Source organism: Triplophysa dalaica, chromosome 17 (genome assembly GCF_015846415.1).
Source record: "Triplophysa dalaica isolate WHDGS20190420 chromosome 17, ASM1584641v1, whole genome shotgun sequence".
Lineage (NCBI taxonomy): Eukaryota > Metazoa > Chordata > Actinopteri > Cypriniformes > Nemacheilidae > Triplophysa > Triplophysa dalaica.
In genome coordinates, this window is record NC_079558.1 from 8,793,708 (window position 1) to 8,814,438 (window position 20,731).

The 20,731-nt window shown below is 37.7% G+C and overlaps 1 protein-coding gene across 2 annotated transcripts in view; it reads right to left on the reverse strand.

Annotated features, from left to right (window-relative positions):
- ca10a (carbonic anhydrase Xa) overlaps positions 1–20,731 on the reverse strand; it is a 145,965-nt gene that overhangs the window by 61,815 nt on the left and 63,419 nt on the right. For both annotated transcript variants that reach the window (XM_056770519.1, XM_056770520.1), the window contains exon 4: positions 19,487–19,629. In XM_056770519.1, coding sequence (XP_056626497.1) covers positions 19,487–19,629 — 143 coding nt within the window. The remainder of the gene's footprint in view (positions 1–19,486; positions 19,630–20,731) is intronic.

The following is a 20,731-nucleotide window of genomic DNA, read 5'->3' on the forward strand; positions in this document are numbered from 1 at the left end:
TTCCTCAGAATGTCCCGCTAGTGCAGCACCTTTGAAAAGATGCCGGAAATACCCAATTGTATTCAGGGAACTTCAATATATCTTAAGTTTTTCCTTTTGATGGAGGTACTGTTTACAGTCTTTAGTTGCTGGAGAAATGTATTTCATTTATTTGTTTTCTTTAACAGTGTACAGGGTTTTAAACCTAGCATAAAAAAACTTGTTCTAGAAATAACAAGTGATGTATCCTTATGTGTTGATCGACCCCGCAGTCTGTTTCTCATTTAAAAAAACTAAAAACTACTAAAATTCACATTAAGTGAAAGCCATTTTATTGTTCAAAACCGAACGGCGGCTATAATCGTTCATAAATTCCCATCTAATCCCCCGCATGAACGTTTGCAACGGCACGAAAATCCTACAACGCAAACTGATGTCTGATTGCTCTTAACCTTGACCCACAAATATTAAATTCTTGATGGCCGACGGTCCACGACTGAGTCACAGTTTCATTGCTTTGTTGTAGAAATGTACTTCCTCCGGCTAAATGAGTCACATTCACTGGAGCGACAAAATAATTACCGTATTCAACGTTGCCGCAGGAGCGGCGGTTGATAAAGAACCTTCCCGAATTGTTCAAGATGTCAAATATGGCAGGTTCAGCAGGGACTGCGCTGCGTCGCACGTATGGTAGATTAGATTAATAGCAATATATCAGAATGAAGAGGCGTTATGATGTGAAGTGGCATCACACGTGTACACATTCTCCTTATATGGTACACGCTTCGCATAGAACATGTAATCTCCAGTGTCTGAAAACAGCGGAGCATGCCAGGAAATTATTTATGTGTGATTTCTCCTCTACAGAGCGCCATCAGGGCAAAATCTAACACCAGCGGAGAGTTTTGCATGCAGGTGGTGTTTGAAAGGGACTGAATATCCCATTTTGGGAAATTCTGGTCATGAATTCTGCTCCAGTGTTTTTGAGGAACGATATATAATAAACGAGAATGTGACAGAAATGACAAAATGTAGTGAAGTGCATCTGCGAAAGCCAGGATTCTGGAAGCTTCCCAACGTAAAAATGGGAAGCAGAGAGAGAGAGAGAGGGAGGGAGGGAGTGACATAATGAGATCGAGAAGAGCAAGGTGGAACGAGAAAGGAGGTGGAAAAAAAAAGAAACAGACCGAGAAAAAGCGAGCGAGAGAGAGAATCATGGTCATGCAGGAAAATGAGGAAGTGCCTCCAAACAGCAGAAACTTTGGGGAAGAATAAATGTCACTGTTCCAAAAAGACTGAAGTCATATTAATCTCTTGGATAGCCTTCAAGCCCACCGCACATTAAAGGAAATAGCCCAGCTAGGCTGCCGACCCATTCAATCTTACCCGCGTTCCTCTGAGAATCTTTTGTAAAGCCAAGGCCCGATGCAATAAAGAGTGATTGAACATCGCTCGAGAAAGCACCCATGGAAGAGCTGGTTTACATTTTAATTATATCAAACAATAAAGCGGGAGAAAATCGGTAGAAGCAGGTAAAGACCGCAATTTAATGCGAGCAGAACCATTTACCTCATCAGAACGCAATGACTTTTTATTGATGTTAAGAGCGCTGCTTTGGAGAAGAGCATTGTATAATTATGCGACGTCAATCTCAGCTGGACCACACCATGGTATTTGAAGTAATTGAAATTATGGAAATTGCTGTTTTATATTCCGTTTTTTTCTGCCGAAGCTATGAGGCTATTTCTTGAGAACTGAGATGATTTCTTTTTTATTTTGTTTCAAAAAAAAATATTTTTATACATGTCATTTGTAAACGTTATGTCTTTCATAAATTTTGGTCTTTATTTATTCATTTTATTTTATGGCCTCTGGGCGCCGTTCGCTTAGTACCTGTGATATATGGAAAGGGCACGCAAGATTCATCTGTCAACCTGACGTGTTGGACAACACTCTAACCCTTCAGCACAGAGCAAATGAAAATAATTGCAGTTCTCTTCTTAGGTCCAGATGCCGTATAAATCTTTTAATCTCCTCTGAAGTGCAGGGCAATAGATAGGCTGAGCTTGAACAATGCAACTTCCTTTCCAAGGATTTTGAATAAGTATGACAAATGAAGAGGTATGCACATTGAGAAATGCAGGGCTGAGGAAAGCGAGGACGTGAAATCCTTAGGTATGAAACAAAAAAAGATGTAAAACTTGACGAAAGTTACCTCCAGTTCTACATTTTTCACTACATTTTATGCTGACGCTAAACAGGCCCTTAGTGGTTTAATTATTTAGACAGACGTGAGGTTAAAAGTCGAGAATCAGGTTGAGACGAAATAATAAAGTGTGACTCGCCTCAACCCAAAACAATCTGTTTGAGTAGGAATATCATTACGCAATGCTCTGATTGGTTGACGGATTGACTGCTGGTGGGAGTCTTGTATGCCCTCTGCCCTTGTATATCTCTAAGACGTTTGAGTCTGACACATTAGCGATAAATCTTTTTCGTGATGCTAAACGGCACCATCCAAACATCACCGAATGGCATACAGAGAACTCTTCAGGGGTGCGGTCTTTCAGGCCTGTTTCCATCCCCCACGGTGCAAAACATCCCCAGCGGTGAGCCTCTAACCCCCAGAGGTAGTGGCGTCAGGCTTCATTCTGACACAAGGCTAACCGCAGCAGGCACGACAGACAAAGGTCACGGTGGATATACAATACAGACTCCCCTCGCTGCATCTCATAGCGGGACACGACATCCGCTGTAATATTCATTAGGGATACGGGGCTTCATGCAGTTGTGGTGTCATGTAAAATATACAGATTAAACCTTCCAGTTGACATAAATCTCTGAAAACTGAGGTAAAACAATCCACCGCTTGAGTGTTCGATGAGATCTGACAATAACTCTGACGGGAAGTTAAGCGAAACAAATATCCAATGATGACATGTGATTGTTGAGATAGAAAAACAGATGCTCGGTTATAGCAGAATAGCACATTATGAGCAAAGGAAGCACTGTGAATATGTGCACAATATATTAGATGGGATTGTCATGTAGTGTTGGATCAGTAGATATGCGGATGTTAAGCATGCGCAGAAATTAGTTATTTACGTAGTAAATTTTTTAAACAAGTTATTTTAAGATTTTTATTATCATAAAAAATGCTTTATACTGTTAAGCACTGTATATAAATATCAATGCTGACCCTCATTCTGTATTTCCGTCAATGGCGAGAAAGCATCTCACAAATGATGGAAAATTCTCATTGGCTGTGATTTTGCAGCAAGACACGTGATGTCACGTCTGGTTAGGACACAGTGTCAGGAAGCAGAGAATGGATATGAAAAGCTTATTTGTTACAGTTATGTAGACGGAGATTGTGTCAGCAGAAACATACCTCACTGAGGAACCGAGGGCCGTTCCGTTGTTCCTCTGTGTACACCTGGTGTTAGACGTAGTAATGGAGTCATTTACCTCAGCTGTCAGTGTGTACAAAATAACTGCCCTCCTTTGGATCCCCCGTGGTACCCCACCTAACAGATAGCATTGTGTTTGTCTTGCAATAAGCCTTTTGAAGTTGCATCCAAACAACTGCGGCACATGATGAATGTCCAGGTTTTTGCCACCTGGAGTTTTTCTCACTCTGTTGCAGTGTCATGTTTCCGCGAGTTTCATAAAAATAATGGTGTAATAGAATAGGAAATATTTTTTTCCTTAATATTATATCTCTGACTTCCAATTATAAAGCTTGTCATTTTTCAAAACTGAACGTGACAAGCATATCTAAACAAAATGGCCCAGCTTTGCTGTTGCTTTTAGCACGGGTAGAGTTTGTTTTGCAGTTCTACGATTACCAGCAGATTTTTCCACACCTGTCTCTCTAAATGTTTCTCTTTGTTGGCTTTTATTTAAAAACGATTTTCTGTCACTTTGCTAATACGAAATAATCCTTGAAAATATCAAGTGCAGGAGCACTTGTCACAAGCGGGCATTGGTTAGGCAATGCAAAGACATTTGAGGTAATCTGCCATAATTTGAAACTGTCCTTTACTTATGTTTTTATATATAAAAGGGGCAAAAGCGTTTGGAAACACGTTTTGTCAGCTTCTCTGAGGCCTTTAAAGGGCTTGACTGCACATCACTGAATTCAGAACACAAAACAGAGGACATCAGCCCAATTGTTAAGTTGACGGGAAGCTTGACGGAGGGGACTGCGTGGCCGGCGAGTCTTCAGTTGCAAGAGGAGCTGTTTGATAAATTGATAGCGCTGTGCATAGCAAGTGAAGCGTAAAGGGCAGAGTATGCCATCTCACGTCAGGTTAATGCTAACATCCCTGTAATCTTCTGCCCGGTGCACCCAGACTCAGCCCCTGGCACATGGCAGTAAAACATAAGTTACGACCTAAATTATACACTATAGTTGTGTCCCAAATGACATACTATACACTCAACCATGTAGTGTATGAATTTTAGAAGAGAAGTATCGTCCAAAATGGAATACTAAACTAAAGCGGAACATATTTTGGTTGAAAAAGTGCATCATCCATGTACTTAAAGAATTTTCAAAATGAACACACTACTCGTACTATTTATACTACAAAATGGCATTTAATAGTGCATAAGTACATCATTTGGGATGCACCTTATATACTGTACACACTATGCTATGTACTCAGCCATCTAGAATATACATTTAAAAAGGTTAGTCAGTTTTTTAAACAAATTCAATGTTCTCCATTTACGGATGCATATCATTTCTATACAGTATAAGCATGACCGACTACCATCATTAATGAAAGTTACAAAGCATTGTCGAATTCTTCGTCTCATTAATGAAATGCATCTGCGTAAAGACGCCACGACAGGCTATAAATAACTGGTATATAAACAGCCCATATAGTTGCACAAACTGTACCCTAGGCAACAGTACTTTAACGCCTTATGCATTTCAGACCATAATTCTTTCCCCATAAACTTTCTTCTTCTCATAAATTGACCTCTTATAAAGATCCTTAAAGGTTGATCTGAATTACTGTGGTCTTAAACTCCCAGCAGTTTATTCCCACGACCTGTCAAAACATCGATCAGCACAGCTGCATTTAATGCGGAAAGCAGACCGGTGCACAGTTAATTGCATTTCGGTTAAAAATCATTTATTCATCATTTAGAAGCCACTTTCAATCCGACGTGGCCAACCAAAGGTGCATAGTTCATACCTGGAGCAACCTGGGGTTATATGCCTCGCTCAGCAGGAGAAGAGGTCAAGCCGAAGTCAGCAGTTCCCTTGATATTTTTTAAGGATATTTCAGCCCTCCCGGGATTTCAACTACTGACCTTTGGATTACCAAACCAAAGCTTTAACCGCTACAATACCGTCGCCCAAAAGACCTGCAACAGAGCGGTCGACATAAAGGAGATTTAAAGAACCCAGCAGAAAAGCGTTTGTGATGGAGCACTGCTTCTTGAGGTTATATAAGTTCCGTGTGCAATAGAATCAATAGATCAGTCATTAGTATTCGTGTATCAAAATATTACACTTCATGTGAAGATATCAGGAAAGGCTCTGTGCTTTAGATATATTAGTTTGAGATGAGATTATTAACAGAAAACCGAATCTCTGCGATTCCTGAAAGACAGTGGAATATGAAGCCTCTGGGGAACACTTAACCGCCTGTTCACCCAGCAGCGTTTCCTTCAGAGAAGTAGTTGATTTTCTTCTTTTAGATTATATCTACGTTCTATTTGAGGCGTGAGGTGGACTTCTAAAACCAAACAGCAAAGCAGTTTCTTTTGTTATCCAGAATATATTGTGCTCTAGTTCCATTTGAAGTTTCTATAGTTTCTGGGTTAAAGAAATTGTCATTATTTGATCACAGTACACGTTTCTGTGTTTCTAAATGTTTTTGTTAGTTATTTATTTAAGTCTTTTATTATTTTAATTTACATTTGTTTTACAAATTATAGTACCAGCTATAAATAACACCTACAAGGCATAAACTTGCATTCATTATTTTAAAGGTACATGTTTGTGAAATTTAGCGAATTACAAACAACAGCTCACTCCTCCACTCACTCCTCCCTTTCAATGCACTATGGATTTCTGTCAATAGATCTTCCTTATTATTACACATTGCACCTTTTTTCAAAAAGACAGTGTGCTGAAGCTATGCATTTTATGAGCATGTACATTTCTTGTGGATCAAACCAATGACCTTAGCAAGCACAAAGGCTTAAAAGCTCCAGCTTTTAAATGCCAACAAAGACTGACAAAGGAAAAATGTACATTTAAAGAGACAGTTCACCTAAAAATAATATTACTTTATTCACCCTCACGTTGTTCAAAACCTATAGTAGACTCTTTCTTCTGTGAAACACAAAAGATGATATTTTGCTAAATGTCTCGGTGGTTTTGTGTCTATACAATTGAAGTCAATGGAAGCCAGTGTAATTTAGTTACCAACAATCTTCAAAATATCTCCTTTGTGTTCTGCAGAATAAAGAAAATCGTACTTATTCAAAGAAAGGTTTGGAATGACTAATGATAAATATTTGTTTATCTCTTCAATCAGGATTTTTTTGTGTTAATATTGTTTATAATGCAAGTAAGAAATGTGCCCATATTATGTGCATCTCATCATTAAACAGTAATACAGAATGTACTTTTCATCTTTGCCGTGTTCCTGGAAAGAAGGCACAGCCCCTCCGTCAGCTCTCTTAGAACATTAATTTGATAACTTGTGATACATTGTTTAACAAACGTCCTAAAGTTCACCTAAAGCAGAGACAATATTCCATTCGAATGGCTCTTTCCAGTGTGCGGTCCATGATAACGATGAGGAAGGCATAATAATCGTTCGATGTGGAACAAGAGGGAGATGATTTATATTCCCCTCTTCATCCATTTGCATTTTATTAAGTAACCGCCTGCCTGTAATGGCCAGACAGAAATTAAGGTACCAAAGATAAGAACTTTAGGTTAAGCATCATTACACCGAGAGAGATGAATTCTTTGATGAAGACGACAGCAGAGAAATCCATGGACGGACCTTCATCAAGGTCTGCATTGATCTTTTGGCACAGATGAACAGGGGATATGCATAAAAGTCTCACACGGTTATGGAACCTGGGAGCGGAGCTGTTTTATCAAACACACGAGTTAAAAGTTTACCTAAACATGTCATGGCAAGCCTGGCTTCAATACAAGGTCACGCATCTCAACTTCTTTTATTTTGACTCTTTAAGGCCGCCTGAATGGTGTCTACTAATTGTTTTTGGAAGATAATGCCCTCTTGATAGTTCTCGAGATCAATACGGCTCACAAACCCCACGCCGGCAAAAATATATGAGCGCCGTAGAGGGCAGAGAGAATGAAAGTGTGGGAAAACCATTAGAACAGGCTCTCCAGGCCTTAATGGCTGGATTTCGTATCCAAATCTCTGTCAGTGGAACGCTCTCTATTCTGCCTTATATCAGACCAAGCGCTGGGGCTGAATCAATAATTTATCCATTGCTTTGAAGTTTCTATTGTTTGAACAGGGAACGGATATTATGTTATAATACTTGTTTTTTGCTTCACATGCAAACGTTGCTCATAGGCAACAGAATGAATTTAAACAAAAGTTGTAAAAGAGAGTGCTTTGATGATTTTAAACGCACTGTCTGATCACACAAAGGATGAATGCGCAACTGGCAAGTTAAGAGACTACTGCAGACATTGATACATTGCTGTTGCGAAAGAATATCGGATAGAAAAGTGACAGGCGTAGAAACTACAGGGAGAGAAGAGAAGTTGGAGAGCCGAGCAGGAGGCTGAGAAGAATGAATGGTACGACTATATTTCCACGTGAGGATATTTCATAACGGATAAAAGGCTCCTCTTCCGTTACGGCTCTTCTTGGATGCTTCGTTCTTAGACATTAAGGTAAGAGAGATGGGCATCTAAAATAGAATTTTAGAGCCTCGGCAAGACATTTCAATCCTTTTTCAGAGACAACATTGTAAATGGATGGGAAAAAATGCAGCAATATTGAAAGATGGAGCACGTTAGCTAGCAATAAGAGAGGGGAAGTGAATACGATGAGATGAATGAAATGAATAACCTTGATGTGACTAAAATACACCCAATGCCATCCTAAAGAACCTCATTGAAACGTTTCATATTTACTTTTAATTAAAAGTGAATGACCGTATAGATAAAGGACAGTGACAACTGCGCAATGCGTCCTGAAACTCATTAAAATAAATCATTTGAATTCCCTCCTTGATCATTTTTGCCCCGTGGTCTGTCAGTATGACACTAAAATAGTAAAAAAAACAGATGTCTTCTTGTGAATTACCTGGCTGATATCATTTACTTACTGCATACAATGAAAATAAAAAGACAGTTCAGGGGGTTATCATAATATCTTCTCAATCACACAGTAAATGTCTCAAAAAAAGTGAACTAAACAAAAACAAACACATTTTTTCATAATTATATGATAAATGAATGATGAATCAACAATAATGAAACATTATTTTGAAAAGTGATATAAGTACGGCATAATGTACATTCAGATGGTTGTTATCGCAGAGTAAACACTCACAGGGTGATCAAGAACCTACACAAAGAGCTTGATTATTATTAAGTACATTTACCTCATAAGTAAATATAAAAATGGCTATGAAATAAATACTGTATTGCAATATTTTATTAGCTCATTTGTAACAAATTCAGACCTTCAGCGAGGAAGCCAGTTTTCTTTTTATTTTAAAGGGATACTCCATCGCAAAATGAAAATTGTCCCATGAATTACTACCAAGGTAGTCCACGTGTTTCTTAATGTGGTAGTCAATGTTGTCCCACATGTCAGTTGCTAACATTTTTCCAAATATCAGAAAAAAGAAATGTACTGATTTGAAACAACTCGAGGGGGAATTAGTGACAATAAATGTTTTGGTTGAATTATCCCTTTAGGGCAAGACACAAAGTACAAACAAGACGAACATACAATTTGGTTTGTTCATTTGTAAAATGTATAGTAAAATTACACAATGTAAAATTAACTTATATTCGTATAAAATTAACATTTTTGCGATATTCATTCATGAAGACTCTGTGTAATTCGTTTTGAGCGGGTCTTATGGGGGAATAACATACCTTACAACATCACAACAAGCCAATTAAAACCAGGTATTCCAGTGTGTATGAAATAATTGAACAATATTTAACAATTCAATGACATACTTTAGTTATTCATCAGTATATTCACATTCCTGTGATTCATCCCAACATCTCGGTTAGCAGTAGCAGTTATCTCACTTTGATTCATTGACGAAAAGTAGCAGTGTGGTCATTTCAAAACATGGTATAAACTATGAATAAATTGCACACTACATAAAACTATAATGATTTTGAAGTAATTTTTGATTTCCCCTATATGTGTAGTTTAAGCTGGCCCTTGATCTTGTTTTACTGTTGAAGTGGTCCGCCACTTGAAAAAAGATAATAATTTCCTTCTTGGATGAACATACTTCGGCTTTTGCACACTCCGATAGAAATAATGCATATTTGTAAGATTCTCATGAATAAAATTGAAAGTGCCACCTGGCAGAAAAGCAGATCATAGAGATGCAGGTTTAATCTTCCATTGAGGTAAAAAGTAGAAATATAACTTCAAACTGTTTGGATGTCTACACTTCCTAATCTAAAAGTTTGTATATTCGAAATCATTCACAGACATCTATTAACAAATAATGCACATTGAAACAAATAATAGAAGTATATACTGTACTGTACAAAGAGAATTCATCTTCTCTTTACATTTAGGGGCTCAACACGTTCTTAACCAATCAGTCTTTCTGACAGCTGGCCAGAGGGTTGTGGCTCATGTGTCAATCACGAGCCATTCTTCAGCAAGCTAATATTCAGAGTAGACATTTCACACCTAGTTCTGTTTTCCCTTGATATCCTCATCGTCTACTTTTGCTCGTGTGATTGGTTTATAATTGACTGTGTGTTTGGTAATACGGTCACAAAAGTGACCATAACCTCAGCAAACCTACAGCCGCATCATTTATATTTTCATTACCAGCGACTGCAGGTGAAGATTGCGCATTAAGGGATCGATAATACTTTGCTTTAAGCCACTAGCCGCACAGCATTGCTACTGATTATATATGCTCAGCCTCAGCAGTATGAAATATTTTGCGATTAAGGAATAGAAGACATTTTTGCATGAAGTTCTGCACTAAATATGATGCCTGCTGTTTTTACCTAAACAAACCAAACCAATCCAATCCTCCAAAAACTGGTTTTATTTTTATCGGGCTTCGAAATCAATGCAGCAGATTTCGACACTAACATGAATATGTTGACATAAACGGTCAATTTTCGCATTAAATATTCACACTTAAACTGCAGTGCTATGTGTTCTGCATTTGTGTTAACATTAATAAATATGTTTTGTGTGTGCTCGGTGATGTATTAAATAGTAATGTGTTCTAAATGTCTCATTAGCATATTTTTGTACATTTTAATTCTTAATATGCAGTTCTGATGAACCACTAACAACCCAGGGTGTACATATCATTTGCGGCAAGTGATTTTTCATTTAAAATATTGGCTCGACGTTATAAAAAACTGCTAATTTATTTCACAGAGAGGCCCAGAGCAAAGCTGGTACAGAGGAAAGCATCCGAACCCAATACACCCCTGCTCCATTGTTTGCTAATTTAGGCATGAGCTTCGCAAAACCATACATCTAGTAAAATTACACACGTATAATTATCGCAGTATGAAGTCACATAACGCACGCATGGTTCTAATATACAGTCATTACCAAAGCAAATACATTTAGCTGTTCTTACCCAACACATGAGAAGCGGAACCCGGTTACTATGCACATAACTGCAGCTTACTTCCCCAATCTGTTATCACTTTAAACTGCAATAGACTGTATGCCACTGGCTTTTTAAAACAACACAATGATCCGTCTTGCTATAATAAGACATTTCACAGGTTTGAAAGCTCTTGTTAAACAAACAGATCAAAGCAACTAAATAAAAATCTAATGAAAATGAATAGGGTCTCTTCAGATGCAAAGATTCTGATGCAAAACTCAGGTGATTCGTCCAATATTTAAATCAGGTTGTTCACTGACCTTATTAAAAGCCAACGTGAGGAAATGCTGGTTTATCCACTGAGTCAGAGCTTAACTCAGCCACCTCCTGTCACTACTGGTTAAGTATGTCATTCACTTCCATTGTCAGTCTGTTGGCAAACATAAACGCGCAAACATATGTTACATTTCCCTGCAGATCACATCTGATGGATAATCCATAGCTGCTACTGCGTCTGTTATAGATCGCCAATGCGCTACCCGAGAAATACAGCACAGATTGAGATCAGCTTGCAGGCCACCGAATGTAAAACTTGCCATTGCGGTTTTGTGTCAATCTGATGATATAAGAAGATGTAAAACAGACAAAAACAATCCATATCAATCAACATCACAAACTGTAATGTTTGTTCAGCTTTAGAAAGGAATACATTTCTCCCATTTATAAGAAATAGTTAACCCGGATATAAAACATTTCTTGCCATTTATTCACCCTCATGCCATACCAGGGTGTTAAATAAAAATCGCAATGGTGGTCAAAGGTGCCCTCAGAACTGCTTGCTTACACTCTAAAAGAAAAATGGTACAACAACGAAAAATGTTTCTTGTCTCCAAATCAAAGGGGAACCACTTTTAGTTCTATATAGTACAATGGTTGCGTTTCCCAAAACCTTTGTATCTTAAGAATATATTGCTACCACTGCCAAGGTATAAGAATGACGTAGCGTTGAGAAGGTTTCGGGAAAAGCAGCCTTTATCTTCAAAACCAGGGTCAAATGGTGCTGAGTAGAACCACAAGAGGTGCAATATAGCATTTTTCAGTAAAAATGGTGCTAAACAGCACCAACAGTGGTTCTTTGATTTGTAAAGAACATTTAAAGGAGTTTAACAGGTTCGGTGTACGGTAATGGTGCTATATAGCATCTTAAGCACCCCAAAGAACTGCTGAAGACTCGTGCAGGGGCTTAACGTACGGTTCTTTAATTGGAAGCAGAGCTATATAGCACCGCAGTCATCCTGCTAAAGAACCACTGAAGCACCAAGATATGGTGCTATACGGCAATTTAAGTAGCTCTCCTGTGATAAAGATCGATATTACCACTTTTAGTGCTATATACTATAGCACCATTTTTTTAAAGTGTACTGTTTCAACCGAACGAAGAAGTATTTTATGACTGAATTTTTTCAATTTGGGTGGAGAACCCCAATAACCCTTAACTCTTCCAACCCTACCATTACGGTTTAACAAACGAATAGAAAATAGTGTTTTTCTAAATCAAAACTGTGAGCTTAAGACAAAAGAAAATGTCAAATCAGATATCAGACTTGCATAAAATGCTAAAATGAGGTTATACTGACAAGATCTATGGCTTGTTAACATACTCCATTAGCAACTGCAATCCCAACGAAGAAGATTTGTCTTCAAAGATACTGAGATAAACTTTATGTTCATTTAGAGTTAATGTATTTCATCAATTACCATGGCAGATATTTGTATTATAAGCTGCCTCCATTTCAGTATGCCGCATCAGAGAGCACCAGACTAGGATTTGGAACAACGAAGAAAGATCTGAATGGAGAACTCATATTTGTAGGGGTTGGCTCTGAACCGCAGACATGAAGGCACACTTGTGGAGGAGTACTCTGGCTTTGATGTGAGAATAGAGGACAGGAAACTACTGCCCACATTTTCTCCCTCCATGACCCATTTTCCTTCGACTCATGCTACAGTGAAATTGCCTGCAACCCCTGGACCCTACGGAACACTCCTATTGCAGATGCAAGCGATCGAATGCAATTTTTTCCTAATCCTATTTTAGCTCCTAGTTTACGATACAGATTTATATACACGCAAAGACGGACACAGCGCGACCGCCGTCTTAGGCCGCGCAAAGGAGGGATTCATGCTCTCGTGATCCAGCTGTAATTAAATCCAAGCAAGATGCCGCGGCGAGACAGCCATAATTGCTGTCTTTGAGATATTCATGCTCAAACCTCTTTGTATACTGTGACAGCTTAGCAGGTTCAGCCAACACAAACTTGAGTCTAATTAATTCGAATCAGTAATTTGCATAACTAAATCAATTCTCAAAATCACGATGCATTTCACCCTCGGCAATAAACATCTGCGTCCTTTGTGGCTTATTAAATTCACCGTGAAAAACATAAGTCGTATTTTTGATCAATGTTGAAGCGATTTTAAGAATTTTCTCATAAATTAAAAAATTAATATGAAACAAACTTTATGTTGATTTTTCCCCAAGTGTGTGCCGAGACAAAACGGCTTGCTAAGGAAATGAAGCAGTCATGCCTGTAAGCCGCATGTTCTGCAGAGTTGCCACGTTAAAGCGGATAAAAATTTGTGTCTAAGAGCAACTTGGCATAACGTCTGTCCTGAAATATAAACCACTAGCAACAAGGGTACAGGAACTATTTAGTGCATGAGTGCAAACATTTGCAAGGAAATGAAAATCACGAACAGCGTAAAAACCCAAAGCATGTTGGTGCCTTGCCAAAATAAAGCAGAGAAGATACTTAAAATGTAATGTGTTTCCCTGCAGATGACTGCAGATGTCATCCTGTGGCTCCATGTTTGAGGTTCCAGCATGGTCTTTGTGTAATTATACAGATTCAGGGCTGTTTTCTCACTGTGGCAGAAGAACTCTCCATCTGGTAATACATGCTTCTTGCATGTTAAATGGTTTCAGTCGCCTTGTCCCGTTGGACCGCTTGCAGTTTAAAAGACATCGCTGTCCTGATTCTTTACTTTCGATTATATTTCAATTATATATAAGAGAATATTATATATGTCTGACAGTTGGTGCTCCAAATCAGATAATGAAAACAGGAACATTTGTCTTGACATAATAGATAAAACCAATAAAAACCTAACAAGCAATTTCTTGTTTTACCTATTTACGTCATAGCAAGTCTACTTGAATGGGGGAAGGCGATATCACTGGCAAAAATTACAATTAAATAGCATATTTCCCATCAATTATTAAACATGAATGAACATTATCATAACTGGTTTGGACATTTCCACGCCTCTCAACATGACGCGGCACAAAACGAACCGTGATTGGTTGCTGTACCTGTTGGTCATATGGCCTCTTGTGCCGGCCTTTCCAAAGAAACCTGCGATAAGTCCCAGACCTTCAGTATGAAGATCTGGCTACACGAGACTAGGCTCTTTACTATCAATTAAGGTTTTACAGTGAACCGGTGCTACGGTTGCATAGCGAAATGCTTCAAAATTCAAAACTGTTTTTTAAACGGTGGTATCATAGTGCTGTAATGTTGCATATGGACATAAGCGTTCATTTGAACACTTTCATCTGTCTTTTTGCAGTGTTTCTCTCCTAAATGAATCCATGTTTTGAACGACTCGGATGAGATAATGATTTAGTGAGTAATTCATCAACACACTTGTTTTGTTTTTGAATGAATCGGTGGTTTTGAACGAGTTTGTTGAATGATTCACTGACACAAAAAAATTGCCGCCACCTACTGGCCGTTTTAGTCACATTTAAAGTAAGTCAAACATTTTTCTTTTTAAGCATTGCTATAAATGCAATTTGTCACACATTGATTGAATTATTTCTAGTGGTGGGCCGTTAACGGCGTTAACGCAGTGAGACTATTATCGCGCGTTAAAAAAATTGTCGCCGTTAATCTATTCTCAAAGTTGTGTTGGGAGCTGGGTCTATACTACGCAAGCTATGATGACTTTCACCTTGATATTTTAGCGTGGATGTATACCAGCTTAACTGCACTGTACGGAGCGAGAACGAGATTTTTCAACTCGCGTGATTCGCGTCATTCGCGGAAGCGGAAGCAGAAGCCGCCTCATCATCTCATAACCAGGGCTTCATTCGCGCGATTCGCGCAGCAAGTAGGTCTATTGGCTCTTTGCATTAACATATAAATCACTCGCGCTTGACGCGCCATTCGCGTTTGGTCTGAACACAACATAACGTTACTGTGAAATTACCGCATCAAACGTGACGTGCTAACATGGATGCAGCTATGAAGCCGCCGGGTTTGCTTCAGGGAATATTAATTTTAAAAAAGCTTCCCAATGGAAACATCGACAAGACTAAGGTTGTTTGCACCTTGTGCAATGCGGAATTGGTTTAAAAAAAACACTTTCTCTCAACAGGTAGTGGTCTAGCTTTAGTTAAAATCAGTAACTTTGTATTGAGATCTAATGTATTATGGCTCCTGTATGACATATCGCTTGTTGCTCCCTCACTCTTTGTAAGTCGCTTTGGATAAAAGCGTCTGCTAAATGACTAAATGTAAATGTACTGTAGGAGCTCTTCCAGTCTCAAGTACCACCTAAACACAAAGAATCCCTTATCTTATGCGGAAGTAAACACAAGTTCATTTTCCATCCATCCATTTTCTACCGCTTATCCGAACTACCTCGGGTCACGGGGAGCCTGCGCCTATCTCAGGAGTCACAAGTTCATTTTATTGAACATAATTTAATTTTCATCACCAATTATCATAGTAGAACAGCTTTCTCAAGCAGTTTGTGATGCATTTTGGAAACAGGAGATGAGCCCCTGGTCTAATGCGCCACCTGGCTTTAGACACCCGTTCTCAAAGACTTACTTTTAGTCATTATTTGGGTAGCACACATTCTGAATGCCTTCGGCAGAATTCAAATGAGCCATTTTAATCTAGATTAATCTAGATTAATCTTGGAATTAATCTAGATTAATCTAGATTAAAAAAATTAATCTATGCCCACCACTAATTATTTCCAATGTTAATTTTAAAATGTTCTTTAGTAGTAAAGTTGCTAAAATTACAAGACACTATTTTTTTTAAATGTTACCACAGTAAATATTATAGAATTCTACAGTATTCGCTAAAACTTATCCAATTACTACAGTTAATACTACAAATATTGTAGTGTGCACAATAATACAGTAAATTTTATATTTAGAACTGTGTATAAAGGAATATTGGTCTACTTTGTGGATTTTAATTATGAAGAGATGACACAGCACCACAATAATGCCACATTGCTACTTTTCTCCAATGCTGTAGACCAGGCAAATCCTTGACATCGTTATTATCCTCAAGCTCTAAAAAGCGAGGTGTGCTATGATTGGCCAGTTAACCAGTGTGTAGTGATTGGTCGACAACTGTAAGCGTGTGACAGAATTGGAACATCAGGTTACAAAGCAATTGGACAGGTTCGCCCACCTTACTTCTGTGTACATTAGGGGGGGTCTTCATACCACAAACTGACTTAGATTAGTGGGGGTGTGGTTACACGAGGCGCAATTTTATGTGTCTAATACATGCATTGGCAACTTATAACACTCCAAAGACACAGTAAAACACTTATTTGCACCATATAAACTGTTAACAATGTTCAAGATGAATGATAACCTGATGCCATCTCATGCTGTCAACTACCCAAGCTAATGAAATCGCAATCACAAGGCTGATTTAGCAAATAATCTAATATTATATTCACGCAATGGAATTAAATCTATGAGTCATTGCTGGTCTATGGCCGTGGCTTCCTCCAATTCAAAGCCCGTAATCTTATGTACTACAACTCTATTATGCTAAATGGCATTTGGCTGATTCGTTATGGTTATTAGGGCCTTCTACAATATCTACACTACCCCAAAGCTAATGAGAGTGAAAGAGAAATATTTTCATGTGACAGATTCTCCGTCTAAGATTCTCCACTTTGCTGATTCGAGACATCAATAAGAGAAGATACTGTCATCTTCCACCCTTATCATTGCGATTAAATTCATTAAAGGCTCTTCAAGTAATTGCGGCTCATCTACAGCAGTGCAAATATTCAATTAATACAGACAATTTAATAGCTGTGATTCCCTCAATCCGAAGTGCATAACCTTGATGCATGTCTGCTCTTGATTAATTGGTTTTCTATTCTGAGGTCATTTAAATTTCCTTTAACTATTCATTAGTCTGTTTATCGCGTTGTGGAAGGGCTGATAATGTAAATCTCTATTTTGACAGAAACTCAAACGCATAGTTTGGTGGTGTGTGACATCAACAGTCTCCTCCATCAAGGACTACAGTACTTTGCTGCATGTGTTGAAATCAGCATACCTGTGTGAAATGAATCATTATAATACCAGAATATCAAAAAAAGAGAAAGAATACAAGATGCAGTCAAAACAAACTGTGACAATTGTGTGTGACTTCACTTTTATGCAGAAACATTGCTGATGATTTACTGTCAGCAATTGTAACAAGCAACAAGCAATGTTATAACAAGTATGCCACTGTGAAGCAGTCCATCAAAAAGGTTTTTATTAGAAATACTCAAAAGTAAATTTAAAGTGAATTGATTTATATTTCAAAGGATGAAATTCTCAGCTTGTTTTTTGTCAAGAGAGCGATGTAAAAATGAACATATTGTACAGTAAAATGAACTTAGTACAGTACAGTAAGTCTTGTTAGTATTATAAGCCCTAAAAATTGCTTTCAGCCAGTATTTATATTTTGCTGTAATTATTCATTCATTGTAATTATCCAGTGAGATTTTTGCATGCACAAGGAGTGTGACATCAACCGGTAAACTCCACAATGAGATCTGGATTATCATCACTGAGTTTATTATTACATGAAGAAAGAGAAAAAAATGACACAGACTAAACACTTGAAGAATTCTTCCCGCAAAGCTACCTGAAGAAATTGGAAAAAAAATGCAAAAGGTGATCAAACCAAAAATTTATTTGATTTAGTAAATAGTAGTTCAATAAATTAGGAAACAATCAGTTTATGAAATAATGTTTTAAAAAATACCCACTTTACAGTGCTTTAAATGTTTCACAGCACTATACGGTTCGTCTGTCTCAGTTTTTTCTCTTTCTTCATGTAATAATAGACAGACTCTATGATGATGGTGAGATAATAGACTGTAAAAAACATGGACGTAGTGTTTGTGATGTCACCAGTAGGTTTGTGAAGAGCAATTCTTAAGCCGAAAGTGGCAGAGGCTGCCGTCGCAATCTTGCAGCACGTCACTCCATGTTAATCGAAAATGGGCAAAAAAGCAGGATGTGGCTAGATCTGAGGTGCCTGGTTGGTGAAACCACATGTCACTCAAGTGTCCATGCCCTTAAATATGCAGAATTTTAAGGCTTAATATAATTTAAACGGATGAGTTATTAAAAAAATGACCCCTCACAGTTGTCATGAAGGGTGAAATTTAACAAATAATTGATTGTACCAGGCTGTAAACATGTTTTTTCAGCTATAAAGCTGGACATGTTAACATGGGCTGAAGGAGATTCTGCTATGTTTTGGAGCCAGCCTCTAGCGGCCAGTCAATGAATAATTTAAAAAACTTGAAGTCACTTCCTTGTTGGTTTCACGAGAGATAACGAAATGTTGCTGCTCGGGTGAGACCAGAACTCTGTTAGTGTAACCTTTATTGGGGGGATGAAACGTTACTCCTTAATGAAAAAATACAACGGAACCCTGCCCAAAACTAAATGTTTTGTATTTACTGCACTGCTGAAAGAAACAATAAAACCAAGCCAGTAATCAAACGGTTTTAATGGTTGAAACTTGTATTAAGTTTTATTGGAAACTATAATGGTGTCCACTGGTGTGTGATGGATTCGGTTGATAGGATGTTAAAAAAAAGGAATTTTGTAATGGTTGTTTTGGACAAGGCGAATGGTTCATAATGGTATTTTTAAGGAAAGCATTCGAATTTCTGTAACAGATTCTATGGGTTTCTTTTGTTTTTTAGCAGGGTGGTTATGCTGGGAATCATATTGGTTTTAATGACGTGATGAGATGATATCTGCCAGATAAATCCTATTGGAATAATACCCAAAACACAATACAAAAAGGAATATGTATTTAATGCTTTTTAATGGAAAAGATTAGATTTTCTTTGATGGTTTCAATTGGGTTTCTATTATTTTTGTTTTTTTAAATAGCTGTATAATCCCTTGTCATGGGGTCCTGCTGAAAAATTACACAACTCCACCTCTATTATTGCCAAATGAAGGACATTAGTTTGAAAAAAAAAACATTCAAAGCATCCCATGCTATCAAATACCTTAACACCATTCAAGAATGGTAGTACAACAAGCAGCTATGAGTTCTGAGTAATGGTTAGGGTTCTCAACATTTTAAAAAGAGACTGTTGATAAAATAACTATGTAGAAATGTTAATGGTAGCTATGGGCTACTTCAAAAACAGCACAATTCAAACTAAACATCATAATAAACTCTCCTTAGCCATTCTGTGTCTTACATAACCAACAACCCAGTGGAATCCATTTCACAGCAGATCATACATAGAACTTTGAGAGCAGAAACACTGTTTGCTCTCCCCGACAGCTTACCACACTGATACTCGCCATGCAGACATCAGATAAGACATCGCTTACCTTTCGTCCGCCAGTGTTGAGCCTCAGAGGTGTCAGAAAGGGATCAAATATCATATGGCTGGTCTCAATGTTGACTGGAGACTGTCTCTTCCCCACAGAACACAGATTCCATGCCGAATTTACAAGCCCCCAGAAAGATGGAACTGCAAGGTAAGGAAAATATATCCGATGATGATATGCAGCCATTAAACAGTCATATTTATTGGGAGAAAAATAAAGCTTGATGGCAAGAGAGAGTGATAACCAAAAAACATAGAATCCATCAATTCTTTCATCTTAATGGAGTAGAATAACAGTGAATTGTCAATGGCATAGTTTTAGTGAGTGAATTACTCGAAAAGCTATTTGAATAGTATAATATATTCTGGTAAATGTATTTTATGTATTTTAAGCCACTACGTCTTTTAATAGGAACATGTGTAATTCTTAAATCATGAAGAGAAACAATTATCTCTCTCTCTCTCATCCACACACACTCATGACAGTTAGAAAGTCCTATAGGGGAATATAAAAATAAATAAATAAAATGTCCCCCTTACGCATAATTACTCCAGACTCACAGAATTCTACATGAGAACATCACTGCCAAAGTAACCCTATACTGCTTTAGAGTTCAATATTCAACATCTGACTTCCAGCAGCCTGTGACATTTCAAGCAATTTAAACGATTTACACAAAGTGTTCTCTTTGGCATTTTCCTGTGGAGGCCGGGCTGGATCGCAGCGTTGTGCTACATGCACCTCCAGCTGACAAACCATTACACAAGATGATTGGCAGCTTGCAAAACAGGATTCTTTATCAATAATGTATGAGCAGTCAGCGTATGCTTAAGCCGGCACCTTCTATCAGGTCCATTTCCACGCTGGAAAATTATGGTCCAGTGACTAAAACCACACCATTAATAAGATTTTAAAAAGTCTGTTTCATCTTGTAACTAATAAAGTGTTGATATTAAAAATCGATTGTAAGAAAAGATGAAAAATAATAAAGACAGACACTAAAACCTTCCATCATTAGTTGGAATGCTAACAACAGAACTTTTAACATTGTAATATATAGCATGAAGGAGGGATTACTCTTCACTTTGATATTTGCTAAAGAAAAGTTTTTAAATGAAGTAAAATACTTTTAAGTAACCTGGCCCTGAGTAAAGTCAAGTTTTAAGTTGATCCAGATATCACAGTAATGTAAAAAAGTAAAACATCTACATAATAGTTTGTAAATATATTTTCAATTTTAAAAAC